This window comes from Saccopteryx leptura, chromosome 7, assembly GCF_036850995.1.
Source record: "Saccopteryx leptura isolate mSacLep1 chromosome 7, mSacLep1_pri_phased_curated, whole genome shotgun sequence".
Classification (NCBI taxonomy): Eukaryota; Metazoa; Chordata; class Mammalia; order Chiroptera; family Emballonuridae; genus Saccopteryx; species Saccopteryx leptura.
Window position 1 is genome coordinate 67,875,395 of NC_089509.1, and position 23,326 is coordinate 67,898,720.

A 23,326-nucleotide genomic window follows, 5' to 3' on the forward strand; every position below is an offset into this window, starting at 1 on the left:
AAAGACTTAAATGTAAGCCGTGAAACCATAAGCATCTTACAAGAAAACATAGGCAGTAAGCTCTCCGACATCTCTCACAGCAATATATTTGCCGATTTATCTCCACGGGCAAGGGAAATAAAAGACAGGATAAACAAATGGGACTATATCAAACTAAAAAGCTTTTGCACAGCTAAAGACAAACCACACAATGGAAGAACATATTCGACAATACATCTGATAAGGGGTTAATAACCAAATTTTATAAAGAACTTGTAAATCTCAACACCAGTAAGTTAAACAATCCAATCAAAAAATGGGCAAAAGAAATGAATAGACACTTCTCCAAAGAGGACATACAGATGGCCAATAGGCATATGAAAAAATTCTCAACATCACTAATCATTAGAGAAATGCAAATTAAAACCACAATGAGATACCACCTCACACCAGTCAGAATGGTGCTCATCAACAAAACAACACAGAATAACTGCTGGTGAGGATGTGGAGAAAAGGGAACCCTCCTGCACTGCTAGTGGGACTGCAGACTGGTGCAGCCACTGTGGAAAACAGTACAGACATTCCTCAAAAAATTAAAAATCGAACTGCCTTTTGACCCGGCTATCCCACTTTTAGGAATATACCCTAAGAACACCATTGCACTGTTTCAAAAGGAGAAATGCATCCCCATGTTTATGGCAGCATTGTTCACAATAGCAAAGATCTGGAAACAGCCCAGTGTCTGTCAGTGGATGAGTGGATTAAAAAGCAGTGGTACATAGGATATATATACAATCGAATACTATGGGGTCATGAAAAAGAAGGAAATCTTATTTTATGCAACAACATGGATGGACATGGAAACTATTATGTTAAGTGAAAAAAGCCAGGCAGAAAAAGAAAAATATCATATGACCTCACTCATTTGAAGAATCCAATGAACAGTGTGAACTGAGGAACAGAATTGAGACAGAAGAGAGATCAAATGGACCAGAGGAAAAGAGAACAATGGGAAAGGGGATGACAGGATGGGATAAACCTTAAGGGAAGGAGGTGTGCGCTTTGGGGAGGGGGGCAAGAAAGATGTTGAGGGGAATATGGAGGAGGGGGATATATTTGGGGCAACACTAGAATCTATGTAAACACAATAAATTAAAGTCAATAAAAAAGGAATATGTTGGCCCTGGCCGGTTGGCTCAGTGGTAGAGCATCGGCCTGGCGTGCAGAAGTCCCGGGTTCGATTCCCGGCCAGGGCACACAGGAGAAGCGCCCATCTGCTTCTCCACCCCTCCCCCTCTCCTTCCTCTCTGTCTCTCTCTTCCCCTCCCGCAGCCGAGGCTCCATTGGAGCGAAGATGGCCCGGGCGCTGGGGATGGCTCCTTGGCCTCTGCCCCAGGTGCTAGAGTGGCTCTGGTCGCAACAGATCAATGCCCGGGAGGGGCAGAGCATCGCCCCCTGGTGGGCAGAGCATCGCCCCTGGTGGCGTGCTGGGTGGATCCCGGTCGGGCGCATGCTGGAGTCTGTCTGACTGTCTCTCCCCATTTCCAGCTTCAGAAAAATACAAAAAAAAAAAAAAAAAAATGGAATATGTTTATATAGGTTTAAACCAACGAGTTCTGTAACACACTTTTTCAAAGGTATTCTGGAGTAAATTTTTAAAATCCATCATTAGTCAAATATTTGTTTATAAAAACAGCTATACTTAAGAATTCTAATTTATATTCTGAAACAGATTGTGAATGTTGCACTTTAGCAGATATTTGAAGTATAAATACACTGATATATGTAAAATATGAAAATTATACCTCACAAATAATTGTTAAAAATCAAAATTCTGAAAAAACTGATTAGGGAGCAATATTTCATACAGATACTTTGTAAAATACTAAGTGGATGTTACTCTTTTCTATTCAAATGTAAGTACTAAATGTCTTTTCAGCTGGTCTGTTGAGAGCATTCTCTGCACAGTAATGGGGAAACAAAAAAATTCAGGAATTTAACTGTAAATTTAAAAATACAGCTGTAACCTCTATGCAGTGAATATAAATATAACATCAGCATTTTCATGATATATGTTTTAGTGATAAGCAAAATATTTTAAATTTTTATTGGTTATCTTCGATTCTTTTTTATAGCGAAGTAGTTTCTGGATTTTAAATAACTTATCTTTAAATGCTTTTACATTTGCAAATATAATCTTTTGTAATATGATATTTTATGCACATGAACTAGATGCTGACTGCAGCATATAATTTCATCTAAACAGTATAAAATCTATCTTTGTATGCATAAGAAGATTATGGCCAAGTTTTGAAAATCTGTTATAGGATGTGATTAGTAGAAAAACTAGAGGTCTGCTTTATTATGGAAAATGTTTCTTTATAAGAAGTCCCTGACACTAGTTGTCTTTCTCAGACTGCCTAATTCCGAGGGATGCTCGGAGGAGGGCCGTGACACCTAGTCACAATGAGCATGAAACCTCCTGGACTTTGTGCCAATAGAAATGAATTACATTTATATCATATTTTAAAGTATCCTTTTTTGAGCAGAAGCTGCTTTTGTTTTCTTCATTATAAAAAAACAAGTAATTCAGGAGACTATCTAAACCCAAGTTTATAATTTCTTTCTCAAGAAAGAGCCACCAGGAAATTAAATTTGGTTCTTTTCTATTCAGAAATTCAGCATTTCAGGTATGTTTGAAAATAATGTGCTATAATTGCCAGAAGACATGATTTTCAGGAGGAAGAGGAACAACACATTTCCCTAGTGGGCCAGATTCTGCCCAATTAGATACTTTGCATAGTTTAAAATTTTGTTATAAATTTTAATGTTACCTGTATTATGAATTTAAAAACATTATCACTTTAAAGTAAGACAATCAACTGAGTTTTCAGCTTTCAGAGAACAGTGACAAAATTGGTACCATTAGAATTAAAAAAAAAAAAAATTGGCAGGTGTTTGGGACCGAATAAATAAATTGTATTTTTGCAATCTGGATAGAGGTGCTGGGCCCAACCCACACCTCACCTGCCTAGTTAAAAAAGAGCTGCACCTGATTCTCGTTTGTCTCACCCATGTTCTCTGGAAGAGTCTGGAAGCTCATTTCTTATTTGTGTAAAGTTGGACTTGAATGGTATGGTGTGGGTTGTCTTTTGAGTTGCCTTGGAAACTTAACTGAATGGACCACGAATAAAGGTAGATGCGCTTTTGGGAGCAGTTGCTTTACGACTGAGGAACAGTAGAAACTGTTCACCATGGCATCCTCCTGAACCCATCTGTGTGTGTGTGTGTGTATATATATATATATATATACACACACAAATACACACACACACACACACACACACATATATATATTTAAAGTCCCTATCATTTATTTCAATTCCATACCTTTTCCCGTTCAGGACCCCAGTATATACTTGTCGCTGGACCGCGACAGGCAGGTAGTCTAGAAATTGGAGATATTTTGAAATTTCATCTCACTGGATCAGGACTGTATTAGGAAAATCGGGGCATGCTTACATGAACTCTGGTCTGTTTGTACCAGGCTATTGGATATTTAACATCAGAATTAATGGACTCAAATCCTGAAATATAAATCCAAATTACTTTACTTTAGACTTATCTGGGTTAAATGTAGATATAGCATGATATTTAAATCTCAAGTATATAAAATGTTTACTTTCAGTTCTAATAAATACTTTCTAAGGAATCAGAATTTAAATAGTTTTTGGTATTCATAACTTGTTTTGTTAATGCCCCAAAAGCTCATTTTTAACAATATCAAAAATAGCAATTTTAATTTCTTTAAAAAATAAGAGATTTTTTTTTCCTGTTAGGATATTGGTTTACAACATGACCATACCCTTCATACTAACATTCTAGTTCATATGTTTCTGTTATAAACAATTACATGTTATTTTAGAATCATTCACTTCTTCCATGCTTTCTCCATAAAGATTGATAAGTCCTGGGTGTACTCTGTAAAGAATAAAAATAATATGTGTAACTGAGTATTTTATCAACGTATCATTCTGTTACTTCTCACACATATACCAAATGAGTCTGGTACATAATAACCAAATACAAATCTAATGATAGCCACCAAACACACATTCATGACAGTTAGCATCTAGAAAAACTGGGTGTCTGGTAAATCAGCACCAAAAATCGCTATAAAGCCATTTTACCTGATGTCCTTGACTAACGTTCTCCATTGTTCTGTAAAATCCAGTCCATTGTGCATATACAAAGCTCATATCTAGTGGGCTCCCCAGGGTCCCTCTGCACACTACCTCTTGAGTCATAAAGCTTACCAAGGATGATTTTGCATGTTCCTAAACCTATCTACACCAGTTGCTCTTGTTACTTAAACAATATGTAAAATTGGTCCTATGTAAAATATGTTGAATGCTTTGGAAAGACTTGATAAAAGCAAACTGCTGAACATCAAGTGTTATAGTATGAATTATTGCCAAAAGGTAATTTTAAAATACTAATGGATTAAGTTGTAATAATCCGCTACTCAGATGGCATTACAAGGTTTAAACTTTTGACCAAGTTTTAAATTTCAAAAATGGAAATTGTAGACATGCATTATTTGTCTAGTTTGAGTAATAATTCAGAATGCCAGTGTAGAGACTTATAACCAAAGAAAATGCTTTAACTCTTCATAACAATTGATGAATAACTGTAAAGTCATACTTTATTAAAATTGTACATTTAACTGCTTATCCTTCCTTGTTTACTAATTAAAAAAAATATATATATGTATATTATATAGACAATTGCTTGTTTTGATGGTTACAGGAAGAAAGATTCCATTATACTATTAGTTTTGTACCTTCTGGTGGGCATATAAGGCAGTGAAATAACTAGACTTACTTAACATGGACCTCTGATGTAACTGCCATCAAATCCCCATCTACGTTCCACGGGAAAGTGGTTTCCGAAGCAGTTTCATGTGGTTGTTCCTCCTCCTCTGCATTGTGTGCACTGGTTTTATTTCTTGGATAAACTTTCACTTCTTCAACAGTGTAAGTCTCAACGAATGGAAAATTGAACTAAATAAAACAAATGCAAATAATCATGGTACATTTTTTATCCCTAACTGCTGATGCAAATTAAGAAAGTTCACTGTGCCCTCTTGTTGTAAGTAAACACTGAAATGCATTGCTGGTGTTTTTATAGATTTGAAACTATGACCAGATATCCCCCATTTTTCTGAAAGAAGGAACCCCTTTTCTTAAGTTTTCTACCTCATTTAGATCTAAAAGCTGGCAAACTTGTTTTATGACAAATAGTAAATGTTTATGAAGTTGTATATTGTAATGATATCATTGAATTTACAATTAAAGGCAATCTTTAATACTGGTCTGTTATAGAAGATTTATATCATTCACCAACTTATTGACTCATCACCTAGTTAAGCGGATATAAAGCAAACTCTAGTGTAAGTTTCACACTTGAAATTTAATTAGGAAGAACATAGGTCTACACTTATAAAGGCAAAAAAATAAAAGTCAATCAAATATGATTTTCACAGGTAGTTTGCCTGCCTCGTCCCCACTTTAAAGATGGTCACAAGTTGCAAGATAATTGTGTTTGCTTACTGACCACTCTAGCATGGTACAAAGTAACCTTCAAATTTCAGTTTATCTTGTTTGTCTAAGGAAACTGTAGTGAAAAAAATTATGTATTTTCTGAAATGTCTAAGAAACAATAACCTAATAACTTTAGCAGTAATGCACAGTAACTACTCATTTATTTTAGTTTTTAGATAAATGGCATGAGGCTTATTCATACTATGTATATGTTCTTCCTTCTTCCACATATAAACCTCAATGAAGCACAAAAATTTATAAGTTGATAGAAAACAAAATTTTTTCCCAACATCCTTATTTTACATATGTAGAAACCATGGTCTAGCAGATTTTACAGCTTATACTGTATACTATACACTGGGTTACACAGTGGATTACACTGGGACATCTGTTCTGATTAGAGGGCCCTAAGCAGCCCTCTGAAAATGTCTGAGTTTCTGCATCAGATTTTCCATCTCAGGTATAAAGCCTTGAAGATGTCCTTCATACTGTGCACCTGTAAAAATTTCAACTTAATCATTCATTGTTTACATAATCATTCATTGTAAAAATACTGAGTTTTAAATTGATCATTGATAAGTGGCTATTGTGGCTTAAACTATGTCCACCATAAAGATATCTAGAAGTCCTAACTTCTAGTGCCTGTGAATGTTACCTACTTTGGAAAAAGGGTCTCTGCAGATGTAATCAAGTAAAGATGAGGTCATTAAGGTGGGCACTAATCCAATATGACTTGTGTCCTTATAAGAGGAGAAAGCCATGTGAAATAGACACACAAGAAGAATGCCATGTGATGAAAGAGTCAGATGAATGAGGCAGATACAAGTCAAGGGATGTCAACAGATGGCCACCACCATAAATCTAAACCTTAAATCATCAATTTAATAGTTATATGTCACAAAATGAAACTCCATCCCTGCAAATTTATTACCTATGAAGCCACAGACATTGGTAGATGTGACTCTAGGGAGCCAAGAGCATAGTATGTATGAGGGTGTTTTGTGGGCATGAGGAAGAGAAGTAAATAGTTAAGATTGTGATACATAACAGTGCCTTGATGGTATGGTATACACACAGAGTTAAATGAGAGAAAAGGAGATAGGCGAAGAAGTTCAGGATGCTGGGTGTGCTTCCCATTTGAATCGACTCTTAAAGAACAAAGAAGAGTTAGCCTATAGGAGAAGGAAAGAAATTCTGGAGAGAAAAAACCAATAGTTGCAAAAATACAGAGCTATGGCATGGTCAAACAACTACCAAAAATTAGCATACTGTGCTACTGATTGCAATACAGTGGTACCTTGAGATATGAACAGACCAACATATGATTTTTTTTTAAGATATGAGCTGTGACTTGGTCCATATTTTTGTTCAAGATCCGAGCGAAATTCCGAGATACAAGTCATGATTCGGGAAGCTGCCGCTAGTTGGTGTGTTGGCACACGGGTCCAGTATCAGCAGTTTGATATATGAGTTGACTGACTTATGAGCTCAGTTACAGAACAAATTAAATTTGTATCTCAAGATACCACTGTACTGCCATTTTGGTATTTATTTGGCAGAATATATAAATGCCTGTGTTAAAATTTTTTAAAAAGTAGACTATATAATGCTATGAGCTGAATTGTATCCTGCCAGCTTCCCCAAAATTCCTATGTGAAATTCTAACCCCCTGTAGCTCTGATTATAATCATATTTGAAGATAACTTTAAAGAGCATATTAAGTTAAAATGAAGTTTTTAGAGTAGGCCCTAATCCAATATGGCCCATGTCCTTATAAGAGGAGGAAACTGGGATGCAGAGAAATACCAGGAATGGGCACACTCAGAGGAAAGACCATATGTGGACAGAGCCAGAAGGCAGCCCTCTGCATGCCAAGAAGAGAGACTTCTGGAGAATGCACACCTTATAATACCTTCTAGGGCTTCTTGTGTTCAGCTTGTGAAAAAATTAACTTCTGTGTTTACGCCACCCAGTCTGTCATATTTGTATGGCAGCTCAAGCAAACTAATTCAAAGACAAAAACAGAAACCTGGCAGAGGATGGCAAGAGGTGAGGCTTCGACATGCAAGGACCAGAATATAAGGTCCAGGTAATAGATGTTATCCCGATGATGATGAGAGAGACATTGAAGAATTAAGCAGAAGAGAAATCAGATGCATGTTTTAGAAACTCCCTTTAGAAGGAAGTATGGAAGACGAGACCAGAGAAAAGGAAGACCAGAAGAAAACTACTGTAAGCAAGGAGGAATTAAGGTTTGAATTAGGGTGAGGGAGAAATTTCAGAAACATTTGAAAATAGACCTGCTGGGTAGATGGGCTGTGAGGAATGAGAGACAGAGAGAAATCCAGAGTAACTCTGAGGTAGGTAGAGCGATGCCATTGACCTGTGTAGGGAACCATGGAAGAAGCATCAACTTCAGGGGAAAAGATAAGAAATAGCTATGGACATACTGGACTCAAGACGCCTGTGGGTTTTATAATCTTGGCACACAGGGAAACACAGTGGTCCTGCAGGTCAGAGGAAGGTACTCTCTCAGAAGTGTACAACACTCAGTTCAAACAACAGAGGTTCATGAGATCACCCAAGAGACGGTGTCATTGAGAAGACAAGAAGGCTGCAAACAAACCCCTGGGAAGCAATAATATGATAGTCGATGTGAATGTAGAAATTAATGGTCAGTGAACACTGTCCAGATGTAGGACGGAGTCAAAAGAATTTAAAGGGTAATTTTTACCTTCTGTTAATTGTACACAGTGATGGGGGAGGCAAGATGAGTATACAACAAATGATGATTTTCATTATGTCCTACTATTGTTAATATATATAAACATTCATTTCAACCTAGCAAGGATGGCTCAGAAACCTATTCAATAGATTGTTGCTTTCCTTAGGCTGAAGTGCTGCATTTTCCTTTCTAGATAACAGACCTGCTATGATTCAGACAGATTATATAATCTTACATGTATCTACTCTTAATTATATTGCATAATTTATATGAATAACCTTTTTGAAAATGTCACCATGCAGAAAAGAGACTACACACACACACAATTATGTGTCTATGGAGGTCAATAATTTTTTAACAAATGTATCAGATTAACATTGCTTGAAAGTCACCTTGGCAATCATTCTATTCTTTTTTTTTTTTTTTTTTTTTTTTTTTTTTTTTTTTTTTTCCATTTTTCTGAAGCTGGAAACAGGGAGAGACAGTCAGACAGACTCCCGCATGCGCCCGACCGGGATACACCCGGCACGCCCACCAGGGGCGACACTCTGCCCACCAGGGGGCGATGCTCTGCCCATCCTGGGCGTCGCCATGTTGCGACCAGAGCCACTCTAGCGCCTGGGGCAAAGGCCACAGAGCCATCCCCAGCGCCCGGGCCATCTTTGCTCCAATGGAGCCTTGGCTGCGGGAGGGGAAGAGAGAGACAGTGAGGAAAGCGCGGCGGAGGGGTGGAGAAGCAAATGGGCGCTTCTCCTGTGTGCCCTGGCCGGGAATCGAACCCGGGTCCTCCGCACGCTAGGCCGACACTCTACCGCTGAGCCAACCGGCCAGGGCAATCATTCTATTCTTAATGTATAGCGTTATGCAAAACATTTTCTAATTTCATAAAAAACTACAGGATGATAGCATGTACTTTACATTTTGGAAAGAACTAGCCAATCTAAGTTAAGCCCTAATAAAACACACACACACACCAATTTCTTGCATCAAAAGCTAAATATGACCAGTAGAGAACATGGAAAAAAAATAGGAAATAATATAACTTGCATAGCAAAATATTATTTTTTCCATAAATACACAATTATAGTCACTTTGTCTTTGTCTATATTTTATCTAAGCATCTATTACTTTTAAATTTATATAAAAAAAGGATGTCTAAAGAATTACCTTAAAAATTTGGCCCATAGACAATTTCAAAAGAGACCTTTCATAATTTGTGTAATACATGTCTCCCCAAAATAATTATAGAGCTTATAAATAAGTTCTCACTTATTTCATAGAAAATGATTAGAAAAAAATATATGCCAAGTAATGATACTGATCTCTTGGAATATGAAATTTTGAGTGCTTTTTATATTGTTTTCTTTTTCTATTTTCTGACTTAGAAAAAAAAACAGGGAACATGTACTATTTTGCACTGAAAAAATAATAGTTTCCTTCAATATTTAGAAGTTGAGTAACATTTGAAAAGGCATACATTCCTTTAAAAATCAATAAATCACTGTATTTCACGACATACATACTTAAAGTTATTACTTAGGCTTATCACTTACTTTCTATTTATTTGCTTGTCTACTTTGTCTCCTTAAAGATTTATAATATATTCAAGGAAAATGGAACTATATCTAAATTTTATGATATAATTTTCTAAACCCCTCAGTTGGTTGCTCAATACCCATTGATTAAACAATGTAATAGGCAGAAACAAATTTAAACTTCATGAAGCCTAAGAAAGTTTAAAATTATAAAGAGGCAAAACTGGGAGCCTTGTAAAGACTACCTGTGTGTACAAAATTCAGCTGCTAGTCATGGGCTGCATTTACTCCCTTCCCCTTCCCATGTGTCTCTCCCTACATCCTGGCACAGTTTTAGACCTTTAAGAGCATGTGAAACTTCAGGAAATTACAACTATGCCTATGTACTTCAAGATTCAAAATTTCTGAAACTCATATATTTTCCAGATCAGTTCCTTAATAACTGAATCAAAATAGCTGTCAAAGGATTTGGCTGTGATAGTTACTGCTTCTCTTTAAAACGAATCCCTTTAGTGGAAATATCATTTTACCTATATATGTATGTCTGTCTAACTATCTATCTGCCTGCCTGTCTATTATCTATCTATCTATCTATCTATCTACCTATCTATCTATCATGTCTGTCTCTACCACCACACACTGTTTTTGAGGAAAAAATGTTTGTACAAAAGTGGTGTATTTTTATGTGGGTAGAGCGCAGAGCACATTCCTAACAGCTGTGGCTGATGCAATGCTGTGAGAATACTCCAGCTCCCAGAACCCTCCTGGGCATACCCAGGAAGGGAGCTCACCTGAGATAAGGAAGTGACTTAGTGCCAACCATGCAGCTCCCTGACCTTTTCAGCCATTGGCTATGAAGAACACGCTGTAACACCCTATAGGCTGAACCCATGTATATAAACTAGCTTACTTCCTGAATAAAGTGGATCTGTGTCACTGAACCTGGTCCCTGGAGTCGGGTCTTTGCATCTCTGTTGTCCTCACCCCCGGCAGGACTTGTCCAAACTGGTGCCCAACATCGGGCGGGGACCTAACCGGCATCCAAAGGACGGGTGAGTGACCCTCTGCAATGGGAAACCTTCTCCCCCACTCTTGAGCCCCGCAGGCTCGAGCCCTGCACGCCCTATTCAGAGTAGGTGAGTTAAAGTCAGTGAAAAGGATCTTTGTACTTACTAGGAGATCCTCTCTGGTTTCAGTCCTTGGCTCCGAGACGCGTCTCTCTGGGACCCCGATACTTGGGCCCAAGCTTTCCGGAGTGTCCGTTCAGCCGAAGTACATGGAGGACAAACCTTCCCTCTCGGCCTCATTCCTGCCCTGCTACCGATACACGCCTGCCTGACCAGTGCTCCTGCTGGGGACCCTCCACCGGTGCCAAAGATATTACAGGCTACTCCTCTCTCTGGGGAGCCCCTGCCTCCGTATTCGCCCCCCTGCACTGAGGAGGAAAGTAGTTTAGCCTCCAAGTTTGCGGCTGAGCGCCCTGAAACAAAACCAACCAAACTGCTAACTGCGCCATCAGCTCTGCCGCTGGAAAAAGCAGAAGTCGGAAGTCGCTACTTCTGCATTCCCTGCTGGGGCTCAGTGCCCCACCCTAGCCTCTCAGACACCATTTTCTTCCCCAGCTTTAACTCCAACACGTGTTCCTGCTGCAGACCCATGGGCCAGCTTATACGCCCCCATGTGTCTTTTTTCTTTCTGTCTGTCTGTCTTGTCTATTTTTCTGTATCTCTTGCTCTCTCTCTCCCCCGCCTCTCTCTCTGAAATGACGCTGGAAGGACCCAGCCACAGCACAGTGGTGGGGATCACACCCTCTTCTAACGCAAGGGAGAGGTTATGCTTGTGTTTTTCAGCCAATTTGGATCCCAGGAACCCCCCAACCTGCTTGACAGGGTTTCTTGGATACCCACTAAGTGGTTCAGTCTTCACCCATCTAAAGCCACAGCCCTGGCCTTCTCCACACCGACTACACCTGAGAGGAAGAGGTCCTCAGCGCTCCAGAAGACCTTGCGGCCGGCATGCATGCCCCATCACCTGGGGGGATGTGGAAGCTTTGGCCGGGTGGGCCCAGAGAATTGCCCCTGACAGACCCCCAGGCCCTGGTGCTCTGTTCTTGCTTATGTGTGCTATAGTGACCGCTGACTCCCAGATGCAGGCAGCGGCAGCCGGGGCTCGAGCCCAGCAGGGCGAGCTGGTGTTTTCAGTTCATCTTTGGAGGATGAGGAGAATTGGGCCGGAGTTGCGATTCGCAGACTCCAGAAGGTAAACGGTGGCAGCTGCGGTGGGAGGATGAACAGAAGCCAGGCTTGCATCACCAAGCGGCCTCTGGAATGGCAGGGAGTGCCTACTAAGCTGCTGGTGGGTTAGCTGACATTTTGGGACATAGGGGTAGATGCCAGTATTCTCTCCAGAGCATAGATGGAAATGCTGACTGCCATTGCCACGTGCTCCTCTTTGGGACAGTGTAAGACCTGCCAGGACGGCAGGAATGAGGGAGGTGGCTGACGCCCCATATGCGTGGACTGATTTCCTGGACTACAACAGGAGTGGGCACTGGCTCCTTTGTTGGATGGACTTACAGATTTTGGACAATGTGAAATACCCTGATGGGGGTGGGGGCGGCTTTCCCTGCTAGAGGCCCTTTCCCTGCCCCGGGAAGCTTTTCCCATGGCTAGAAAGAAGGCTGAGGACATTTTTGCTTTTGGCAAAGTACTGGTGAAATGTACCTTTGTAATTGTTGAAATTGTATGATTTGTCATGTTGTTGTAATTTGTGTAATGTGCCTTGCAACCATATGCAGTACGCAGCCCACAGCAAGCCACCCGTTTCATGTTTGGACTCTGGGACCTTTGTGGGAAGGGGGTGTGCATGGACCTACATCCATTTTTTGCAATCAAAATGGAACTGTGTTTAACGATACCTAGAAGGTCTCTGTAACACAATGGGAGGGAAATGACATCCCAACCCGTAGGAGGAATCCCCTGTTTAAGACTCCTGTTCTATTTCCTAACTAGTCAAACATTACAGAAGCTTGCCTCATTGTTTAATCCAGCTAATCTACTAGCATATAGTATAATAGGTATTATAGTTGTTTTAGTTCTACTAGGGTTCCGTTGCATAATGCGTAGCTTTCAGAAGCTACAACAGCAGCAAGCTATCATTCATCAAGTCCAATTGGCTGTAATTAAAAGAGGAGGGGGAGATGTGGGTGGAGCGCAGAGCACATTCCTAGCAGTTGTGGCTGATGCAATGCTGTGAGAATACTCTAACTCCCAGAACCCTCCTGGGCATACCCAGGAAGGGAGCTCGCCCGCTATAAGGAAGTGACTTAGTGCCAACCACACAGCTCCCTGATCTTTTCAGCCATTGGCTGTGAAGGACACACTGTAACATCCTATTGGCTGAACCCATGTATATAAGCTAGTTTACTTCCTGAATAAAGTGGATCTGTGTCACTGAACCTGGTCCCCGTACTCCGGTCTCTGCGTCTCTGTCTTCCTCACCCCTGGCAGGACTTGTCCACATTTTTAAATATCTGGCAATCTATTTTAATCAATAAAGTTAGGCAGGAAAATATAAAAATGTCATAACTTTAGAGCCAGTCTACTACCATAAAATCAAGAAGGCTAAAAATTTCATATCTCACTGTTTCTCATTCTGAAAAACATCCCTAGTGTGCATTTTTTCATTAATTTACTTCACATTTTGATAGAATACTAAATTTTCTTTATCTCTTTGCATAAAAATACAAATAAAAACACAAAAATAACCACTAAGACATAGCTCAAAAAAGGCCAATTTATATAGTACTGGTGGATGCTTTTCAATATTTGGAAGAAGCCCAAGTTGAACAGAAATTAATGTATTCAGAAGGAAATAAAGCCTTCTTATGAGGTAGGATTTGCTGTCAATTCTTGCAGCATTTACCAGTCCATGATTAATAGCTTTACACATAAGTAACAAAAAGAATTTACTATACCTGATTTTTAACACTGCCATATCTTTTTAGGTGTTTTATAAATTCTGGTCGAGAAGTGTTTCGTGCAATTATAAGAGCCATACTTCCATTATTTAATCTGAAATTAAATATTTGTATTTGACATTAAGTTTATTAAGAAATTACATTAGAAATGACTCTATCTCAATCCTTCTAACAAATATAATGCTTAATAGAAGTTTTAGGCAAGATCATCATCATTACATTAAATATACTTAAAATTCTTAAATCATATTTGGCTGTGTTCTTTTTAAATAACATAGCCTTTTAAACTGGTTTTATTAAACAATTTGCTTCCTTCTCAGAAAGGAAGGGCTTTTTATAAAATGAACCATCATGAAAGCTATCCATATATCAAGACATAATTTAATATCTAATGTATTTAGTTCAGGATTCTAAATGTGAAATCACATATATATTTTTAAAGATGTATTGTAAAATAGTTAATATGTACAAACAGTGTAACAAACAGTTCATCACATTCTAAAATTGAAAGTTGATTTAAATATTTATTTAGGTCTAAGTGACACAGGAAACTAAACCAAACTGGACCTTCAATGGATAACATGAAATAAGCAAATAGTGCCACACATGTTCAGTTAAATGACCAAACATTTTAATCTTGCATAACTGTTTTGTTCACTATAAGAGACTGCAAATTTAGAGTGTGTGGTTTCATGCCAAAAAAGCTACTCACAAATGTATGTGTTTTTAGAAGGCCATTTGCAGAAATATGTGCAAATGACTTCTAGCTAATTTCAGTGCAAATTAAAGTATTCTATGGCTATCAAAAACTAGATAAAAGCTCAGGTTACAGCTGTAAGGGACCTTGGAGATTATCCATTATTCACTCAGTTTATGTGGAAAGGAAAGGAGACCCCACAGTTAAGTTATATGTTCAAAGGAACATAAAGAAAAAATATCACAGAACCAGAGCTCTTAATTCTCAGGGTTCAATGTTCCTTTGACCTATCATGCCATTTCTTCCCAAACAAAAATAACACCAAAATATTTTTTTAATTTGCTTAATTTTACTCATACACACAAAAATCCTTTTATATTTCACTTTTCAACACATACTAATAATTAGGACACACCCTATGTGCCTGGCATAAATTAATAAAATTATCTTTTTCTTCTCTAACTTTGGATATTTCCCTGTTTATTACATTTATATCAATTGCCAAGGCCAAACATATATCTATCTATAGGTAAGTAGGTAAGCAGGTAGATAGATAGATAGATGATAGATAGACAGATGGACAGACAGACAGATAGATGATAGATAGATTTCAATCTTTTTTGCTAGATGTTAACTATTCTGGTTAAATAATTTACAGGGAAGTTGAAACTAATCATTAAAATATTGTTATAAGTTGTCAAAGTACATTAGTCATTCTTGCATTCCACCTCCAGGAAAAATCTGTATTTGGCTATGACATACCACATTCACAATCCTTTCTTCTGTGCTCTATAGGAATGGGGTAGAAATATTTTCAGACCAATAATGGACGGCCACTGAAAATGATGTGCTAGTGATCCAATATCTATATCTATGGTTAAAACAATATATAAAATGTCTTATGATATATATATATATATATATATATATATATATATATATATATATATACACACACACACACACACACACACACACATATATTTTGACAGAGTCAGAGGGACAGATAGGGACAGACAGACAGGGAGAGAGACGAGAAGCATTGATTCTTTATTGCGGCACCTTAGTTGTTCAATGATTACTTTCTCATATGTGCCTTGACTGGGGGGCTCCAGCAGAGTGAGTGACCCCTTTCTCAAACCATCAATCTTGGGCTCAAGCCAGTGACCTTTGGGCTCAATCCAGTGACCATGGGATCATGTCTATGACCCTACGCTCAAGAAAGAGACTTTGCACTCAAGCTGGTGAGCCCGCGCTCAAGCCGGCGACCTCAGGGTTTCAAACCTGGGTCCTCCGTGTCCCAGTCTGATGCTCTATCCACTGCACCACTGCCTGGTTAGTCTGTCTCATGATATTTTATAGAAACTGTGGGCAGTAGATTCATATGTATCACTATTCATATTAAGTATAACTGAAATGCTTCTTTTGATTAAACATGTCAAATATATACACATAAATATTTTTCATGCTAAGGGTATTTATGTTGGCACTAAAATTGGAAACCAGAATTAAATATAATGTTCTCAACAACTGGTAAATAAACATAAGTAAATAAAGCAAACAAAGTGACATAAAATAATATCATTAATCGTGTCAGTAAAACCCAAGGAATATTATTTCACCCTCAATGACATTTTAAAAATCCGAGTAACTCTCATTTTTTCAGTTTAACAGTTGTTCTGAATCTACTCTGATGACAAATTCCTTAAAATCACTAATATCATACGGTCAAGGACAGAATACTTCTTCATAATTTTCTAGCTAACCAAGAGTTGGGTAGGAGGTATTCTGAAAGCAAATTTTGGTTTATAGAAAAGTATCAGTGATTCATAATAAAATGCTTACTAACCTGGTATTAGGTGCCAAGCCTCTAGGTGCCACTGAGCACAGGCAAGGAATTGCCATAATGCTGACATTCAAGAACTGACCCTGGATCATTTTCCACTGGTCATTACAGTCTAAAGATAATGAAAGTGATTGGTTACCTTCACTCACCAGAGTGAAATAACAATAGAACCTGGCTCAATTCTCAAGCTTTTAGACTCACCAGATTTGGGAGGTCCCTGTGTCCTCCTGGAAATAATAAAATAAAATAAAATAAATTAAAAAAATAACATCTATTAAATATGAGCAAATTATAGACTCCAACATTACATATATTAAATATTTTCTGATACTAGACAGTAAGTACAAATATGTGAACAATTCCATTACTAAATTATATTGATTCTTTTATAGGTAGTATCATCAGTAAAAATGATTTTCAATTTTTTAAAGACTAAAGTACTTCCTTTGTGTGAATTTGTTTAATATGTGTATTCCTCAACCAACTGAAAATCTCATGAGGACAGGAACTGGGTTTTGTTTACTAGTCTCTTTTTTGGCTCTTGTTGTATCCAAAGTGCTTGGGATATATTAAGCACTCAATAAATAGCTGTTGGATGGGTAGATGATGAATGGATGGATAGATAGATGAATTGAGGAATAAAATGAATTTTTTTTCTGAAGAGAGAAACCAAACTACATGGCCTACTAGAATCTGTAGGGCTCCACAATTCTATATTATTCACTAGTATGCTAGAAAAGCAACCAAAGATCACAAGTCTAATGAATTGTTTATATCAAACAACTTTGTGCTTTAAAGAAAGATACAGATATAGATATTACTTTGAGCTTTTTACCTACCTTTCTTGTAAATCTGGAGAGCTGTTAAATGGTAAAAATGATATTTCACAGTCCTCTGGCCTAAAATACAATGAAATCTGTCATTAACAGTCACTGATTCTGGGATTTAAAATTCTTGGTTTGAGGGAAGAAACACTTACTTAAGTTTTGCCAGTGCCTTAATTACAGCAAAATCCCTCCGTTGGTTAGGGGACATCCACCGATGTTTTTCTGCCAGAGCCAAAGTTCTTCCACCAAAGCCAAACATGGCTGAGAACCCAAAACGGAGAAGCTTGCCAATGGTGCTAAAGGTGCAGACGTCAACCGGTTGTATGTGCCCTTGAATATTATACTAAATATTAGTCAATCTGTGAGTGCTCAGTAGTGCCAGTTGTCAAAATAGCAAACACAGAAGAGCATGCTTATTTACTTATAAAAGATCTCAAGTTACTTTATACCATAATGTACATCTTTACTTTCTCTTCATCTCTCTTGACCTACAACTACTGCAATTGCCATTTGCAACTTTTTCCCAGTACTACGGGAAGAAACACAAAGCAATAACTTTTGCTGCTTATAGGCATTTCACATAAGACATAGATAGGAAGTGATGTGGTAGTATATGTGCAAAGTAAACTTAGATTTAACAGTAGTTTTATATTGCGCTTATCTGAGTTGACGTGATTTTCATCCATTGGGATAATAAAAGGTCTAGTGGCTGTATGTTGACTGAAAAGTGTTATCATGTGATTTTTTTTATCTTTCTTTTAACAACTTAATTCTAGTCCTAGAGTGCTAGTATGCATGGATTTTCTTGACCTGGTTATAAAATTGTGATCTTAAACATCATTAATATTTTTTATCAAGATTATAGCAAAACTTTATTCACTGCTCTTTATAGCATCTGTATTCTGAAAAAATAGGCAGTCCAAACAGTGAAGTTTTGTTCAATTGACATTTAGGTTTTAATCAAACATTTCTCCGCTTTGAGAAACAAAGAACCAGTTTTTCCTAGGGCAAGTCTTATAGAAATAAAATAGTCCTTCTTGTTTTAACATACAAACTTCCTTATAAAACAAACCGCTTTGAAATAATTCTTACCCATTATAATGTGCAAAGTTGCAGTTACCACATGAGAGATTCCATGAAGAGAATGTGCCAATACGTTGGTAGAGCCTGCCAAATCAATTTTAAAATATGTACAATCAATGTAGCATATGTTTAAATTAACCACTCATTCCTGCTTTATGCATATGTTATGTATGTCAATATTCAGATGATAAATTAATGGAAATGTATGTTTTCAGTCACAGCTTAGATGCAATTGAATGATTATTTAATCTTCAAACAACTTAAAAATTAGAAAATCGTTTTTAGTATCTCCTTTCTTACAGTTTTTTCCAACATGAATGTCTATTTTCTTTCAAAAAATACTAGCTATACCAAAGTCTACTCCATCCAACTTTAACAAGTGGTCTTCTAACTTCTACACCAAAAGCAGCAGCAACAGCAGAGACAAATGCATAAATACATGAATAATAAACATCCAAATAATAACTAAAAAATATACAAAGTTACTACAAAGTGCAAAAGACATGCTTTAAATATATTTAATAAATCTGAGAGACAAGCTCTCCTCCAAATGGGGATTCCCCTTTATTATCTGAGAAAAGGTATCCTAGATCAGTGGTAGTCAACCTGGTCCGTACAGCCCACTAGTGGACATTCCAGCTTTCATGGTGGGTGGTAGCAGAGCAACCAAAGTATAAATAAAAAGATAGATTTAACTATAGTAAGTTGTTTTATAAAGATTTATTCTGCCAAACTTAGTGAAAATCCAAGATAAAGTACTTGGTAAGTAATTATTATTATATGCTTTAACTTGCTGTAACTCTGCTTTATAAATTTTATAAAGTAAAGTTATCTCCCTACTTTATAAATCACCATTACTGTAGAACCGGTGGGCAGTTAGAAAATTTTAGTTTTAACAGAGATACAAAAGTGGGCGGTAGGTATAAAAAGGTTGACTACCCCTGTCCTAGATAAAGAAAATATTTAATTCCATAGTTTTTGCTATAAAATATTTATAATTAATATTTATCATTAATAATTAATATATAATTAAATATTATAAATATTTAATTCCATGCTTTTTTATATAGAAAATCTGTATTGAGACATTATAGATTTCTGATTTTCAAAATCATTAGGATAATTTAAAATCCACTTGAATTTTTCCCACCTACAGAAGAGCTCTCTCAGATCAAGCCCCTATAACACTAAAATCTCTGAGATCATGGAGTCAATAAAGCCTGCTTCTGAAGGGGGAAATTCCAGCTAGTCTCTGCCATTTCCTGGAGGTAAAAAGTGTTTAAAATTAAAAAGCTACAAATTTTCTTCAATTAAAGAATGTGAGAAAGAAATCCAGTAACTGCTGAGGGCTGTGGACATAGGAATGTATTATGTACTATGGCTTTCAAGGCAAACTCGTCCCTAGGTTTGTTAATCAAGAACATTCCTATGAGGTTTTATGTTAATCTCTTCAATTGTGTCACTTTGAACCAATGTATGCTTGGATTGCTCAATTGGAAAAGCTGATGTAGCTTAACGTTATTAAGCAAGACTGTCTCTAAAATAATAAAAATCATTAGGGAATCTATCTAAGCTTTAATAATTTCCAGACTTCTAGTAATACTAATGCAAAGACAAGTCCACCTTAACCAATTGGTAAATTGGTTCCAATTGCTTCACCATAAGGCAAGTTATGCTCTGACCCTTGTTACTCAGAATATGACCCCAAGTCCAGAAGTAAGGACAATACCTGGTACTTATTAAAATGGGCTCTCAAAGCCCCACTCAAGACCGACCAAATCGGAGTCTGCGTTGTATTCAGGCTATGTGTATACACATTAACCTGCAGAGGCACTTGTCTAGAATGCATGGTCCAGGGATCAGCAGCATCAAACTTGGGAGCTTGTTAAAAAAACAGACTTCTGACTTCCACCTACAACCTTGGAAGTGAGATGAGGAGTGAGGAGGTAGGTGTTCCTGTTTTAGCAAATGTTACTCTGTGGGTCTTTACCCAGGAGTCAAATACCTAATCCTTTTTAATAATCCTTTGACCCTCTATAGCTTGCTCTTTGGCCATCTAATTGCTGATTAATCTGGACTAGCAGGAGTGGGGAAGGCAGGAGGAGGAAGAAACAGATCAGTCTATTTTGCTTTCCAGTCTGATTTATGTGAAGGAAGCCACATAATTAGAGTGAGATATTTAGGATTATCAATGGGTTACAGTACTCCATGAAACACATTTCCTCCATTACCATGGTTAATTAGGAATGGCCATAAAAGCATTCCTCTAGAAAGGTTATTAAAAAAGCATAATGTAATATTGTCATGTGCAATAGAGAATGACACATATCATGACTCAAGGAAATAAAGACTGTTTATTCCTTGTAAGTGTGAAGTATGCTAAGCATGCCCAAGCACAAATGCTTTTAGAATACTAGAGATCACTTTTCTATTTTTATGTCTCCTCAGGCTTTGTAACTTTTCCTTAATTCTGTAGAACTTGACAGAGATGATAGGCATGACCAGAAGTCAGAATATTATTTAGTCATCTTCTATTCTAATTAGCCTGCAGCTTTGTCTTTAAGAACGGTTTTTAGGCTCTAACTTAAAAAGATATAATATTGTAATACCTACGTATGGTGCCAGGTGGGTACTGGAAATATCAGGGGGAATCACTTTGTCAAGTATATGATTGTTTAACCACTATGCTGTACACCTGAAACTAATACTTAAAACTATAGGCTACTCTCTATATTTTTACTTGGATAATCTAAAAGAGTACAGTTTCCTGAAAGAAAATATGGTCCATTTGAAAAGATGTCTACATGCTTAAAAAACTGCTGCTCACATAAATAAAAATGTAATTTTAGCATGCTCTCAAAACCTATAAATGTTCTAACTCAAGGTAAACATTTTAATTAGACTGAAAGTTATTTTTTGTAAGGCCACCAGCAGCTTGGCTCACTCACACCACCTCCCAGACCTGGTAAACTGTGCCCAATACAGAGTACAGGCAGAAGCAGCAGTTCATGTAAAGCGTGACTGATGGAAGTTCCAGGCAGGAACCACGGAGGCAAAGAGAAAAAAAATTGTCCTTCGAAGTGCAAGCACTTCTGCAGAACAATTAACTTAATTAACCAGACACCATGAATATTCATAAGGCTGTTAATGTCTCCCACATCTAAACAGATAAATGTGATGTAATGACTTCCTAGTCAAGCATATCTAAAATTCTCATGAAAAGTGCACCTACACTTTGGCTCTCTATCCAAAATACCATAGAAATTAAAAGTCCCTTGGCAGTATTTTTATTTTTCTCAAATTAATTGGAAGGCATTCATTTATTTATGTGACCTCTATAGGAATATATGGTTTGCAGCTATCAGTATGTGGATTGAGACTTGTTTTACAACAACTGGATTTTTTTTAATGTCCTTTAGGGCTTTTTTCTCTATTCTCTCCCCCACCCCACGCACGCACACTCTTTAATCTGAATCTCTCTGTCTAGTTCCTTAGTACCAGTTCCCATAGCAACAAACACCATTGCTAATGGTCAGCAGTTCAAATATAGGCTTCTCCACATCTGGTCCATTTGAGTCTGACCATAATCCAGCAGCTTAGTCTGTTGGCTCAGTGTAGTAAATTACTAAACACTCTCCCTCTGGGTGTCTCTCTCTAGGAGGCAAATGGCTTCAAAGGCAAACCGTCTTCTATGTTCAGCTTGGAAACTTCCTTCCTCATTCATGTTCTCATTCTGTCAAAGCCTCAAGTCAGCATAGAGTCCTCACATTAAATACATCCTACACATGACCTCCTCCTCCTTATTAGATGGAATCCGTAAGCTGGAACTTCTGTACAATGATCAGAGTTTTGGCATCAGGCTGTATCTTCTAAACTAAAAGTATTTAAATGGCTTTTCTAACTAGCAGCTGTCTATACTCTGCTCACAAAAATTAGGGGATCAGAGGACGTGCAGACACTCCAGTATTTTCAGCCTTCTGTATAATACATTTTCACCAATGAAATAAAAGTTGGCTTTGCATCTCATTTGCATAATTGAGCAACTTTCTTTGACTTATAATTTGCTTTTCTGATGTTCTTGTTTAATAAAAAAAATCAAGTGCTTCTTTTTCTATTGCTTCATATTCATTTTAAAATATCCCCTAATTTTTGTGAGCAGTATAGAAAATGCTTTCAAAAATCAGAGATGTGTTTAAAAAGCATAGTAATGATAAAAGTTGATGCTATTCCTTTATATAATCTGAGTTACATATTTAAAAAGATAAGCATAACCACCAGTTTTTCTAGCTAACCATTCACCTTATGTCAAATGCATGCCTATAGGGACACCCATATCTTTCCACTTTTAAGGTTCAGGAGTTAACGAGTGCCCTCAGGAATGGAAGTACGAATGAAGAAAAACAGTAACCTAAGCATATCCACTATGCCTGGAGAAAAATGCTGGAAAAGTTCCACCATTGTAGCCAGAGAGCTATTAAAATGACACAAAAAGGTCTAAGTGGCTGGCCCCAAATGCATATTTTTTTCTTTTTTTTTTTTTAATTTTTAAATTTTATTTAGGAAATTAACTCTAACAGGGTGACATTAATCAAAAGAGTACATAGGTTTCAGGTAAACATTTCTATAGCATTTGAACAATTGATTATGTTGTATACGCATCACCCAAAGTCAAATCATTTTCCATCACCTTATATTTGTCCCTCTTTACACCTTTCCCCCTACTTCCCTCCCCATTCCTCCCTCATTACTCCCTCCCCCCCCTAGTAACCACTTCACTTTCATTTATGTCCATGAATCTTAGTTTTATATTCCAGGCAGTGGAGGCCCTGCCTATAGAATTGTGACAGCAACATCTCAGTGGAGCACAGCCCAAGAACTTCACAGAGGTAAAAGTTGTAATACAACATCTACTGGAAGAAACCTCTCAAAACCAAAATTAATTTTTCTTTATTTCCCCCCTTTTTATAATTCTTTTTTTCTCTTTTAAATTTTATTTTCTTAAATCTTTATAGTTTTTATTCTCATTTTTTGTGGATGTTTTCTTTTTTTTGT

At 37.3% G+C, this 23,326-nt stretch overlaps 1 protein-coding gene across 1 annotated transcript in view; it reads right to left on the bottom strand.

The window, feature by feature from the left end:
- Positions 1–2,975: 2,975 nt before the first annotated feature.
- Positions 2,976–23,326, bottom strand: part of CERKL (ceramide kinase like) — a 134,898-nt gene continuing 114,547 nt past the window's right edge. The window contains exons 6-13 of the mRNA XM_066346567.1: positions 18,284–18,358; positions 17,344–17,521; positions 17,204–17,263; positions 16,566–16,591; positions 16,368–16,476; positions 13,819–13,915; positions 4,864–5,042; positions 2,976–3,960 (exon numbers count right to left, since the gene is read on the bottom strand). Of these exons, the coding sequence (XP_066202664.1) occupies positions 3,879–3,960; positions 4,864–5,042; positions 13,819–13,915; positions 16,368–16,476; positions 16,566–16,591; positions 17,204–17,263; positions 17,344–17,521; positions 18,284–18,358 (806 nt within the window). The 3' untranslated portion in view covers positions 2,976–3,878. The remainder of the gene's footprint in view (positions 3,961–4,863; positions 5,043–13,818; positions 13,916–16,367; positions 16,477–16,565; positions 16,592–17,203; positions 17,264–17,343; positions 17,522–18,283; positions 18,359–23,326) is intronic.